The 14,741-nt window shown below is 28.5% G+C and overlaps 1 protein-coding gene across 2 annotated transcripts in view; it reads left to right on the plus strand.

Moving 5' to 3' along the window:
* Positions 1–14,741, plus strand: part of LOC127276932 (glutamate receptor ionotropic, kainate 2-like) — a 588,544-nt gene that overhangs the window by 263,268 nt on the left and 310,535 nt on the right. For both annotated transcript variants that reach the window (XM_051297684.1, XM_051297685.1), the window contains exon 7: positions 3,926–4,063. In XM_051297684.1, coding sequence (XP_051153641.1) covers positions 3,926–4,063 — 138 coding nt within the window. The remainder of the gene's footprint in view (positions 1–3,925; positions 4,064–14,741) is intronic.

The raw sequence follows: 14,741 nt of genomic DNA on the forward strand, positions 1-14,741 counted from the left end.
GTATTTTTACTCCAGCAAGGCAGAAACAAAGCCATTAATGCTCCCTCACCCTCTAAATTTTTTTCAAATCGATAAAACCACCCTTAAATAGAAAAATTCAAATTTAAGAAGTAAAAAAATATTAAATTACCTGTTTTTTTTTAAAACAGAACCTTACATGTATGTAGTTTTGCTCTTCTAACTCAAAAAAATAAAGCCAGCATTGATCCATCACCCTCTGAATTTTTTTAAATCGAAAAACTACCCCTAATCTGAAGAATAAAATTCAGGAGGCAAGACAATAAAATAACTGATTAAAAAATTTTATAACCAGGTATTTTTACTCCAGCAAAGCAGAAACAAAGCCAGAAATGCTCCCTCACCCTCTAAATTTTTTTTAAATCGAAAAAACTACCCTTAAATAGAAAAATTCAAATTTAAGAAGTAAAAAAATATTAAATTACCGGCTTTTTTTAAAAACAGAACCTTACATGTATGTAGTTTTGCTCTTCTAACTCAAAAAAATATAGCCAGCATTGATCCATCACCCGCTGAATTTTTTTAAATCGAAAAAACTACCCCTAATCTGAAGAATCATATTCAGGAGGTAAAACAATAAAATAACTGATTATAAAATTTAATAACCATGTATTTTTACTCCAGCAATGCGAAAACCAAGCCAGAAATGCTCCCTCACCCTCTAACATTTTTTTAAATAAAAAAAACAATCAATGAATCAAACTTTGGAGGTAATACAATATAATTATATTGTATTACCTCCTAAGTTTGATTTAAGAGTGGTTTTTTCGATTTAAAAATAAATTATAAGGTGAGGGAGCATGTCTGGCTTTGTTTCTGCCTTGCTGGAGTAAAAATACCTGGTTATAAAATTTTTTAATCAGTTATTTTATTGTTTTACCTCCTGAATTTGATTCTTCAGATTAAAGGTAGTTTTTTCGATTTAAAAAAATTCAGAGGGTGATGGATCAATGCTGGCTTTATTTTTTTGAGTTAGAAGAGCAAAACTACATACTTGTAAGGTTCTGTTTTTAAAAAAACAGGTAATTTAATATTTTTTACTTATTAAATTTGAATTTTTCTATTTAAGGGTGGTTTTTTCGATTTAAAAAAAATTTAGAGGGTGAGGGAGCATTTCTGGCTTTGTTTCTGCTTTGCTGGAGTAAAAATACCTGGTTATAAAATTTTTTAATCAGTTATTTTATTGTCTTGCCTCCTGAATTTTATTCTTCAGATTAGGGGTAGTTTTTTCGATTTAAAAAAATTCAGAGGGTGATGGATCAATGCTGGCTTTATTTTTGAGTTAGTGGAGCAAAGTTTCGTAGATGTAAAATTCGGTTTTTTAAAAAATGAGTTGATTTATATTGGTCAAAAAGATGTATTATGTTATCAAAAAAAGTAATATTGTAATCAATAATATTGATTTAAATAAGATATTAATTATTTTCAACAATATTTGTAATAAAATAATTAATTATTTTTTGCAATTTTTTTAATAAAAAAATTAATTTTTTCACAAATATTTTTGATCAAATAATAAATACTTTTCACCAATGTTTCCGTTCAAAATTAATAATTTTCACCTTTTCTTTGATAAAAAAATTAATTTTTTCACCATTATTTTTGATATAAAAATTAATTTATTTCACCAATATTTTTAATTAAAAAATTTTTTTTTTCATGAAAATTTCCTTTAAAAATGTATTTTTCTTTCTGTCAAGTGGAGGGGGTAAAATCCTAATTTTTATTGGCAAAAAATCTCCATTTTTTATTAAGGGGATGAGACTAAATATTGACAAATAAAAAAATTTAATTTTTTCTCCATTTTTAATTTTTGACGCAACGAGTAGAAATCTTGAGAGGAGAAAAAATTAAAATTTTTAAATTAACAATATTTAGTCCCATTTCATTAATAAAAAATAAAGATTTTTTGCCAATAAAAATTAAGATTTAAACTCCTACTCTCTATTAAGAAAGATTTCTATTTATGGCGTCAAAAATTAAAAATGGAGAAAAAATTAAATTTTTTTATTTGTCAATATTTAGTCTCATCCCCTTAATAAAAAATGGAGATTTTTTTGCCAATAAAAATTAGGATTTTACCTCCTCTTTATAGAAAGAAAAGATACATTTTTAAAGGAAATTTTCATGAAAAAAAAAATTTTTAAGTCAAAATATTGGTGAAATAAATTAATTTTTATATCAAAAATAATGGTGAAAAAATTAATTTTTTTATCAAAGAAAAGGTGAAAAATATTAATTTTGAACGGAAAAATTGGTAAAAAATATTTATTACTTGATCGAAAATATTTGTGAAAAAATGAATTCTTTCATTAAATATATTGCAAAAAATAATGAATTATTTTATTGTTGTTGAAAATAATAAATATCTTATTTAAATCAATGTTATTGATTACAATATTACTTTTTTTGATAACATAATACATCTTTTTGACCAATATTTCAAGTAAAAGTTTTGCTTTTTATAAAAACGATTCAGAAAAATTTAAAGAAAGAAAAAAGATGAGTGCTGCCACCTACCTTTTAAAAACTCGGCTATATTGATTTTATCGACAAATTTTTTTTCATGCATTTTAGGTATGTTTATAAGCTGTCACTATTTAATTATCGAATTGCACATTGTCTTTGTTTTTCTGTTATACTCATTTTCAAATTAAATAGTGAAATAGTCTCCGCAATTACATACGAAAATACCTGAAAATAAATCGTTTATTCTTCAGTCGATTCATTTCGGACATGATTAATATAAGTTGATTGAATTTTTTGCATCAAACAATCAGACCGTTTCGGGTATCATTTCTAAAAATGATTTACAAAACGCTCTCATTTTGATATAACTTATGTGCATCAAAACGTTGCAATAGAAAATAATACAACCAACTTTACTATGCCAAAAACTGTCAGGATTTTGGTTAAGGTCTCCATTTTTCGGGAAAAAATCACGGGTATTATAGGCTGTGGTAGTGAATGATCATTTTTGAGCTAAACACTATTAGCTAAACGCTAATACACTATCAGATACAGGACTTGACTCTTGATTCTTCTTCTAAGAGGGGAGATAGGTTAAGGGTTGAAGAAAATAAGTCGGCTATGGACTCATTTCAAAGATCATGATTCCAGCTTTAGTTTCTGATAATAGAGAAGTTTTTATCGCGTCAGGATTTTGCTCCACGATTTTTCAAAAAGTAGCAAAAATGCTGTTTTTATAGTTTCAACACGATTTTTCTCAAAAATGTTACGTCATGAAGCATTTTGGATACCGAATTCTTGTTCAGGGCGAAAATTCCCTTAGAAAACACCTAGTCGCACTCATTTTTCGGAAAAATAGATTAAATTTGCAAGCCTGTGTTATCTATATCTAGTCCTAAATTGATGTATTTAAATAGGTATTAATAATCAACCATTTATTTTTTTACCTCTTATTCAAAATGTCCAAGGCAGATAAGAAATTTGTTTCAGTAATATTCAAATATTTTATAAACTCAGCAGCACTACCTTCTAAACTCTATGTAAAATAGTAGTTTTCAAGTGTCATGTTGATTATTATTAGACAAAATAAGCGATTCAAAAAGATCACGAAAATTTTTCTACTTTAGGAAAGTATCCGAGAATATAGGAATATCAATGCGGGTCAATTTTACTGGACTTTACATGCGTGATTTTCATTTTCTTTCTAAGTAACCCGAATTTCAGCAGAATATCTGCAGAGTCCTTTCAGACTTTCGTCAGATGGTAATCCAGTAAAAGTTGTCGGAATTTCTAAAAACTGCTTGTTTGTTTGCATTTATGTAGTTCGACGATATGAATTTTTTGTTATAAAAACCGACGAAATGGTTACAAATAACGACGCTTCGGTATATTTAACTTTCCACATAAACATTTTAATTTTTCATTCCATTGTCTGCAGGTTCAGTCCTTATGAATGGGAAAATCCGCATCCTTGCAGCAGTAAAACGGATGTCGTAGGAAACGATTTCACTCTCCTTAACTCTCTCTGGTTCACCATAGGCTCTCTTATGCAGCAAGGTTCTGATATAGCACCAAAGTAAGTTTACTCTTACTGTCAATTATTAATTTTTTTCATATAGTGTAAGTATTTAATAAAATATATATATAATGTAAAAGCTCATTTTAATTGTAAAATATGGTTTTATATTACATGTTTAATAGAAACAGTTTAACAAAAAACAAATTCTTTTTTTAAAAAAACATCGTGTATCAAGAAGAAAATAATTCGTAAATATTAAATAACTCTGTGTACAATGGTTGCTATATCTATGTCTTGCTGCTAAAATTTACAACTTACTTTTGTTACCGAGAGAGAAAACTGCAAAGTCTGATGACTTATGCGAGTTATGAAAAACATAAACATTTGTAAAATTAATACGTCTCATGTGAAATTACAGTACCTTAGAGCATTTAGGTAGCTTCAATGATGAGTTCGACATTTCGCTACAGTTTTTAATTTTGCACGTTTTTTCTATATGTTATGTAAATTCTTTTCCTTTAAAGATGTTTTGAAGAATATTGACTAAACTCTACGATATACTTAAACATGTTCTCATGTTTCAACATTCAAACATTCATTGTTAACTTCATTGTACTCATAGAAGTTTGACGATTCGACTAGAAATAATTAAATAACCGCCCACGGCGACTATGCTTTTTTAATTCACTTTGTGATCACTACTGTCGCATTCTCTATTGAAAAAATACTCGTGTAGATTTGGCCACATGTGTAATTTATACTTGGAATTTGAAAGTCTTTTTTTCAATAAACTCCACGTGTAATTACACATGTTTTTGATACATTAAAGCTTTTTCGAAATTTCAAGAATTATTACACGTAGAAATACATTTGTAATCGATACTTTGATATTTTTCGAAAATTTTATGAACTTTTTACACGTGTAACTACACGTATAATCGATACTTTGATTCAAATTTAGATTTTTTCTTGAAACTCCACGTGAATTTGATACTTTGACATTTCTCGAAAATATAATGCACTTTTTACATGTGTAACTACACATAAAATCACTACTTTTGTTCAAAAGTACCTTTACAATTCTGGAAAATTTAATGAAATTTTTACACTTGTAATTACACGTGAGTAACTCCGTGTCAACCGTGTCAACAAATTTTCATTGATTTTCTAAAATGTTAAAACTTTTATGAAAATCTATAGTTTATAATAAAACAAAAAAACACTTTTAACCGTTTTTTGACCGCCACATGGTAGGTTCTCTTCCTTAAGATGTATCTAAAGAGAAAATCCTAGTCCGACCTCGAGTTTGGTTCTTGTTTCATTTTTACAGGCCTGGCGGGGGGGGGGGGGGTGTAGTTTGAGAAATTAACATATATGGGAATTTAATTTCTTTTATCAACTGAAAGTGAATGTTTGCTTATTCTAACTGTGGATTTTGATTCAGTGGCTCTAATTACATGAAAATTTAATAAATACACAAATTTAAAAATGGCGGATCCAATATGGCGGACCTAAAATGGTGGATTTTTTGAAAAATTTGCTTGGATTTCCTTGAAACTTGTTACTAGGGAGTTTTTGGGGTCGCTGATTACGAATTTGATGTTAGTTTTTCAAAATTCAAAATGGCGGATCTAATATGGCGGACCTAAAATGGTGGATTTTTGAAAAATTTGTTTGGATTTTCTTGAAACTTGTTACTAGGGGGTTTTTGGGGTCGCTGATTACGAATTTGATGTTAGTTTTTTGAAATTCAAAATGGCGGATCTAATATGGCTGAAAATTTTCGAAAAATTGTTTGGTTTTTGTAAAAAATTTCTATTTTGGGCTGTTTAGGTTGCTGAATAAGATTCTGACACTTCTAAGCAACATAAGTTAAGATTGAAAAAATTTCGCACCTACTACTTTGCTAATTTAAACTATGAAACGAAAATCGCAAATTCGGCCCATTTCAAAAGAAGTGTTTTTAATAAGTCTTAATGTTTTAAACAAATTCAAATTAAATTCGAAATAAGTCGACCGTTACTCGGCATTTCAAATACGCTATTTTTAATGTATTAAAGTTGACATTAAAATCATATTCAGCAACCTAAACAGCCCAAAATAACAATTTTTGACAAAAACCAAACAATTTTTCGAAAATTTTCAGCCATATTGGATCCGCCATTTTGAATTTCAAAAAACTAACATCAAATTCGTAATCAGCGACCCCAAAAACCCCCTAGTAACAAGTTTCAAGGAAATCCAAACAAATTTTTCAAAAATCCACCATTTTAGGTCCGCCATATTAGATCCGCCATTTTGAATTTTGAAAAACTAACATCAAATTCGTAATCAGCGACCCCAAAAACCCCCTAGTAACAAGTTTCAAGGAAATCCAAACAAATTTTTCAAAAATCCACCATTTTAGGTCCGCCATATTGGATCCGCCATATTGAATTTATAAAATTTGACATCAAATTCGTAATCAACGACCCGAAAAACCCCCTAGTAACAAGTTTCAAGGAAATCCAAGCAAATTTTTCAAAAAATCCACCATTTTAGGTCCGCCATATTGGATCCGCCATTTTTAAATTTTTGTATTTATTAAATTTTCATGTAATTAGAGCCACTGAATCAAAATCCACAGTTAGAATAAGCAAACATTCACTTTCAGTTGATAAAAGAAATTAAATTCCCATATATGTTAATTTCTCAAACTACACCCCCCACCAGGCCTGTAAAAATGAAACAAGAACCAAACTCGAGGTCGGACTAGGATTTTCTCTTTAGTTACATCTGGAAGAGAACCTACCATGTGGCGGTCTTCGCACTCGAAATTTTTTTTTTTTGTGTGCCGGTGTTAATGAAACTGATACTGATTATATAAAAAATTGCCCTCTTTTCAATGAATATAATTGCAAAATTGTAAACCTAAAAATGCGATATTTTTAATAACAATTTTATAAACAATTTACATTATTTATGTGTTCTACCCCTCTAATTACACAGCCCCACAAAAAAAAAAAGTGTCGTGCGCGGCAGACCAGACTAGTCATTTCCCATGTATTTTGACGCGCTGAACACGAATCCGAAGTCCGTTTTGCTCCATCACGTCAGGATTTTTTTTTAACCTCCAAAAACCTGTCGGATTTTGAGAGGTAGGCTATTTTTTTTAAAAATTGATGGATTTACTTCAAAATTGGTATCTAGGGGTTTTTTGGGTCGCTGATGACGAATTTGAAGTTAGATTTTCAAAATTCAAAATGGCGGCTCCAATATGGCGGACGAATTTTGTAAAAGTTGATGGATTTACTTCAAACTTGGTACCTAGGGGTTTTTTGGATCGCTGATTACGAATCTGAAGTTAGATTTTCAAAACTAGAAATGAAAATTCTTATATACATAAGTAAGGTATTCACGTCTTTTTATGGTAGCGCACTCTTTTGTCCTCAAAGGATTTGTGTAATGGTTTTCTTTTTAAATTGGTGCCTCCAGGTACTTGTTCTTCACTGTAATCTCCCAAATTTTCAGGGAATTAATCCCGATGCGAGTCTAAGTAATGCAACTTTATGCTCATTAAGCATCCTAACTTACCAAAGTTTTTAATCATATCACTAACTATTTGCTCCCAATTTTCACTCTTGTGATTACCCAGAAAATTTTCGACAACTGCTTTAAAACTAAGTTATGCGGCTTTCTCCTTTTTATTCATCTTGGTGATAAATTGCTCATCTTTTAACAATTTGCGAATACGTGGTCCGTCGAAAACCCCTTCTTTTAGTTTCGCATCAGAGATTTCTGGAAACTTTTGTTCCAGGTATTTGAAACAGTTTCCTTTTTTATCTAAGGCTTTGACAAACTGTTTAATTGCTCCTAGTTTCGTGTGTAAGGGCGGAATTATCACCTTTGAAGGGTCGATATCGTCCGCCATATTGGAGCCGCCATTTTAAATTTTGAAAATCTAACTTTAGATTCGTAATCAGCGACCCAAAAAACCCCTAGATACCAAGTTTGAAGTAAATCCATCACTTTTTACAAAATTCGTCCGCCATATTGGAGCCGCCATTTTGAATTTTGAAAATCTAACTTCAAATTCGTCATCAGCGACCCAAAAAACCCCTAGATACCAATTTTGAAGTAAATCCATCAATTTTTTAAAAAAATAGCCTACCTCTCAAAATCCGACAGGTTTTTGGAGGTTAGAAAAAAATCCTGACGTGATGGAGCAAAACGGACTTCGGATTCGTGTTCAGCGCGTCAAAATACATGGGAAATGACTAGTCTGGTCTGCCGCGCACGACACTTTTTTTTTTGTGGGGCTGTGTTATGATAAAAGTTAAATGAAGTGTACATGGCAGTCTCCTCTTTAAGTTCCAAAAAGAAAAAATTTGTATTTTCCACTAGAAGAGTATTAAACGAATTTTTTATTGTGATACGCACCAACCGCCGCGCCATATCACTCTAACAATAAGAAGGGTTGCTACAACCTACGCTGCACTTAGGCTTCAAGGAATCTAAAGAAAATGAAGCTAATAATATATATTTAAAATTTAAAAATCCGGTGTCCGTTTTTCAAAATTGAAAATGGCGGATATATTTTTTTAAATTTGACGGTTATGCTTGAAACTCATTATTCAGGCGTTTTAAGGTCGCTGATTACGAATCTGATATTAGTAAATTGTATTTATTTTTAATTTTTCAGTCCGACATATTGGATCCGACATTTTAAATTTTAAAAAACTTACATCAGATTCGAAATCAGCGACCCCGAAAACCCCCCAGTAACGATTTTCAAGCGAATCCGAACGATTATTAAAAAATCGTCCGCTATACTGGATCCGCCATTTTTAATTTTGAAAAACGGACACTGGATTCTTTATCAGCGACCCTAAAAACCTCCGAGTAACAATTTTCAAGGAAATGTGTTTAACTTTTGAAAATTCGTCCGCCATTTTAAATTTTCCAAATCTGAAGCCTAATTTGTAATCAGCGACCCCAAAAACCTAAGAATACCGTAAAATTTTTTTAAGTATAACTGCAGTAATGCTTAAATTAAATTAATTACTTTTTTTCTGTACACTCAAATTCGCTCTGTCGAAAAAGGTGCCACAAAAGGACTTTTTGTGGGCTATTTATGTACCCTAGAGAGTCAAAAGATTAAAATAATATTCTTTGCAATTATATTTACAAAATATTACAATTTAGAATTAAATTATTGAATATCCTGCTATTAAATTTTGTTTTTTATGGAATTCAAGCAGCTGGGTCCCTCGGACTCAGCTCAGGTATGAACGTCAAAAAATGTACTCAGGCACGTGAGGGTTAAAACAGGTGTATTCAACTAAGAAACGGTAGTAGAATTTTTATTAATAGACAAAAAATGTAAACCACTTCTTTTCGCGCATCAAGCTCAAGCAATTTTTTATATAATCAGTATAAGTTTCATTAATTTATTGCAAACGGTTGTTGAGTTATTATTTTTTCTTTAAAATGTTGTAAAATTTTGTTTGTGCAAAAAAAACTAACAAAAATTTAAAATTTCAAAAAACGGTTAAAAGCACTTTTTTGTTTTATTATAAACTACAGATTTTCATACAAGTTTTAACATTTAAAAAAATCAATGAAAATTTGTTAACACGGTTGACCTGGAGTTACTCACGTATATTTGATACTTTCATCTTTCTCGAAAACTTTATGACCTTTTTACACGTGTAAGAACTTCACAAAATTTTTAACAAATATCAAATTTGGGTATTGTCACCTTGAGTGGACTGCCTAAACTTTTTTTAGAAAAATTTCTTTATGAAGGCAAATTAATCGTAGTTTTCTGACTTGCACTCCCCCAATCCCAAACTTTATAAGCAAGAATTATCATATTACAGAATTTCATTTTTTATAATTTATTTTTTTCGAATATTGTTGGAAGGTTATTGTATTTTGCAATAATTTTGATTTGTTTTAATTATGAATTGAAGAAAAAAGTATTTAAGATAAGTACATTTTACTAGATAAATAATAATTAATAATTTTTACTTTGCTGAATTCTAAAATTGTAGAAGTTTAAATTTTTAAAATGTTTATTAATAATATTTTTGAAGGTTAAGTAAAATGGAATGAAGAATTTTTTTATTGATGGAATGTTTTTAGTATGGATTTTTATTTACATACTTCTTCATTTATTAGAATTATTGTAATATATTATTTTTTGTAATTATTAACATTTTTATTCCTTGATATCTTTCTATAATTCATTTTTTTTTTAAAATCAATTTGCATTAAATTTACAATTTATATTTTGAAATTTCTGTTCAATTTATTTGTCGATGACTAAATTTTTTATAATATTTAATAATTATTATACGCAAATTTTATTACTTTTAATTTCTATTTTAGGTATAAATTTTTATTTATCTAAATTAATTTTATGATTATTTTTGTTGTATTTTATTATTATAATAATTAATATTAATAGTTTAAAATTTTAATATTTATCTATTTTTTACTTTATTTTTTATGTAAGATAAATTTACTTTTAATGAATTAGGATATTTCTTAATGTTCATTTTTCATCATTTTTATAAGCCACAACTTTTTTAAACATAAACTAATGTAGTTATGAATACGTGTGTTACATTCCGAACTAGGCGTGGTTTTTAAATAAAATGAATTTTATTTACATGAAGGTAATAAGGCTGATTAATCAGGTTGGTAAAGCCTGATATTTATTTTTATGTAGGATCATGGTCACTTGTCAAAACTACGGGTTTTGCGTTACAATAACAAGTTAAATATTCTCTTTTATAACATTTGTTGATTAAATAATAATTATATAGTAATGATTATCCAATAATGATACAAGTTTACAATTCTTTTACTTACTTTTAGCAATGAAGTCGGATAAATTGATGATTATAGCTTAGTCGTTATAAATTGGTTTTGATTTGATTTGAAATAGTTCGTTTTGTTGCACTTGTGTAACTTTAACGACTTTGATTGTTTTATATTTAAAGAATTACAATATTCTTTATTGTTATTCTCGTCACTCACACCTTTGACAGGAATGAATTTTATTGCAGGTGTAAGAGAAGCAACATATACTAAATTGATAAACTTAGAAAAAGAGGTAATGCAAGATTTCTTTAGTATTTATAGTTATAAATGCGACAGTTATTTCTATTAAATTATTGATCCTAAGTGTTAATTTGTTTCTCTTGCACATATTGGCTATCAGGAAAGAACTATGTTCTAAGTGAAAAGTCAAATTAACTTGAACCTATTAGCTATCAGGAAAGAATACAATCATTATGGCGAAAGTAAACTGAAGGGTCGCTCTACAATGTTAGAGATTGCACCGGAACTTTTGACAAGCTTTATGGAAAAAGCTCTTGTTTATATACTAGTCGATTATGCTTATTAGTGGAAAAAATGTCATATTATTGAGGAAGGGGTGATCTATAAATAGAATCGCTTTCCTTATATGGTAATGATCTACATCGCATATATGACATTGAGTCTCCTTCTTTCTGAATTCTCTCTTTTATATGCTGACAATGGGTTTTTAAAGATCAGATTACACTTGGATCCTCACAATCTTCACATTCTTCACGCGTATAAACAAACAAGCTCGAACTTGTTTCAGATTTTGCTAACATATATCTTATTATTAGCTTCTTAACTCTCTGAACTTTTATGGTGAAAACGAACGTCATATCTCTTTTGAAATCGATTTCGTTTCCACGCTCTATCCTATCAATATATACATAAATAAATACATTAAAATAAGACATATAGTTTTAATATAGTAAAATTATCATAGAATTATATGAAATGTCTTATTTTAATGATGATTTTAAGGAAAATTAGGGAAACTTGTTACCGGAATGTAACAACGTGTTTAATTGAAATCTGAGAATACAGAATTTTCATATTTCCGAATTTTCTCTGTAGGTAAGTAGTCTGTAGGTTTGAATTTTCTCTCTCTGTTCTGTATATATACGAGAACAGAGAGCGGAAGCTCAAACAAAAAATTTTCTTACCTACAGAGAAAATTCGGAAATATGAAAATTCTGTATTCTCAAATTTCAATTAAACACGTATTCATAACTACATTAGTTTATGCTTAAATATATTGTGGCTTATAAAAATGATGAAAAATGAACATTAAGAAATATCATAATTCATTAAAAGTAAATTTATCTTACTTAAAAAATAAAGCAAAAAAATAGATAAATAATAAAATTTTAAACTATTAATATTAAATATTTTAATAATAATAAATTTACTTATCTTAAATAATTTTTTCTTCAATTCATAATTAAAACAAATTAAAATTATTATAAAATACAATTACCTTCTAACAATATTCGAAAAAAATAAATTATAAAAAATGAAATTCTGTAATATGATAATTCTTGCTTATAAAGTTTGGGATAGGGGGGTGCATGTCAGTTTTCTATTCAAGCTTTAGTTTAGATCCTTAGAGAGGTGGATCTAAACTAAAGCTTGGAATAGAAAACTACTATTAATTTGCTTTCTTAAAGAAATTTTTCGAAAAAAAAGCTTTGGCGGTCCACTCATGAATACATTACCGTATAAATTACACGTGTAATAGACTCGTGAAGTTTCAGAAAAAAATTTAAATCAAAGGATCGATTACACGTGTATTTACACGTGTAAGAAGTTCATAAAATTTTTGAAAAAAGTTTTAAAGTATCAAATACACTTGTAATTACAAGTGGATGTAGTAGAAAATGAGGGCAATGAAGGAAGATTTTATATACATAGGTAGTTCGTGCGGTAACCAAAAATTGTTTACTGCGCAAGTATATATAGAGCAATAGTATAGCAGAAGAGTATGTGTCTTTATTTCAATTATATAACAAATTTTTAACTAAAATTGTAATTTTAAAGAAAATAAGCAAATAAAATTACCAAAAAATTTTTCTTCAAAATCACTTGAAATTTAATTATTTGCAAAAACTTCAATTATTTTAAATGATTTTTATAACATTCTTCGAAAATTAAATTATCTGAAAGCATTTTTTGATTAAAATCTTTTGGAATTCAATTTTTTTATGTGATTTCTAATAAATTCTTCATTCACAGAAAAAACTAAAAATTTCTCTTATTATAATTATTGTCTAAATTAAGCACAATCTTTTAAAATTCAGTTATTTTTAAAAATTTCAATTTAAAAGCTTAAAAAATTTTATTATTTCTAAAATTTTCCCTCTAAAATTTTTTGAAATTTAAAAATTTCAATTATAACTCTCCTACAGTTCAATTATTTTTAATGATTTTTATAATATTCTTCAAAAATTCAACTATCTGAAACCATTTTTCGCCTAAAGAGTTTTCAAATTATTGTATTATGTACTGTCTGAAAATTAACAAAATATTTTGAAATTCAATTATTTCTAAAAATTTCAACTTTAACTCTTTCAAAATTATTTAATAAAAACTTTTATTAAATATCTGTAAAACTTGATTAAGTATTGCCTGAAATTTTCTTGACCATCAAAACTAAAAACTGCGACAAAAATTTGAATTTGAATATATTGCTTAAATCAGAACTTAAAAAATTAGAAAAATGAAACTTTTAGAATTTATTTTAGATATTCGCCCTACTTAAATAAAATTTTGTCTTACAATTAGTTCGATTCTTAAATATTCGAAATAAATAAATTTTTTGATGATATTTTTATAGAATTATTCTCATTACAGAATTAATAAAATTAATTCAATATCTAATAACATTCGTTATTTAAGAGAGAAAAGATGTTTTTATATTATTATTTATCATTCAAATTATATATAATTATTATTACTTATAATAATTTGCCAGTTCCTTCATTCATTTCGTCCGCACCCGTGCTGTGTTTTCGGCGACAGAGAGAAGAACAAGTTATGGAGAGAGAAATATGTATCTTTATTTTGCAAATGAGGGTTCGCTTGACCTGCAATCTGTTAAAGAGGATTAATTAATAACTCTGAGGACCTAGGTAAAAACTTCTTTCTTTCTACACCAAGGAATATAGCATAAGTACTTCTTCGTTTAACATTACGTTTCTCTATCTAGACAATTCAAAATGGCATAAGAATATCTTTATCTAAAATCTTAATCTTCTTCCTTTTTGATTTGGAAATAAAAATAAATGTGACGCTCCAGGAGAGAAGGGACCTATCCCCGAAATAACATTAGGCTCAGTTTTCCGTGCACCGTACATGAAAACTAAGCCTAATATTATTTCGGAGATAGGTCCCTTCTCTCGTGGAGCGTCACAAATATACATATATCTGTATATATGTATATACCTGTATTAAAGCCCCTAAAAATTTTAATATAAAAATTTAAAAATTATTACCTGCCTCTTCAGAGTTAATCTTCATTAACAAAGGCTCTATTGTCTAAGGTTTGGTATTGTTTGTGTTAATTGTTCTAAGGGTCTAACACAGGTATATACATACAGGGTGTCCCAGTCGAGCGTGTACATATTAAAGGGACATATTCTTCAGAAAAAAATAAGACGAAAAGTCCTTTACAGTTTTTTAAAATTTTTTATAGTTTTTGCGTAAATTGCAATTGAAAATTTAAAAATTACGCGTTGTGATTGGCCGTGCAAGCTCAGTGGGCCGGTAGGCGGGGCGACTTGAACAGAACATTTCCAAAATTTGCAGGCGTGGGCGTTTACCATCAGCGCTGTGATGCATCGGGTTAAAATAAAATAATAAATTTACACTTTAGCGTACGTAATAA

The sequence above is a fragment of the Leptopilina boulardi genome, unplaced genomic scaffold (genome assembly GCF_019393585.1).
Source record: "Leptopilina boulardi isolate dan_hultmark-lab unplaced genomic scaffold, ZJU_Lbou_2.1 LbouV2_156, whole genome shotgun sequence".
Taxonomy (NCBI): Eukaryota; Metazoa; Arthropoda; class Insecta; order Hymenoptera; family Figitidae; genus Leptopilina; species Leptopilina boulardi.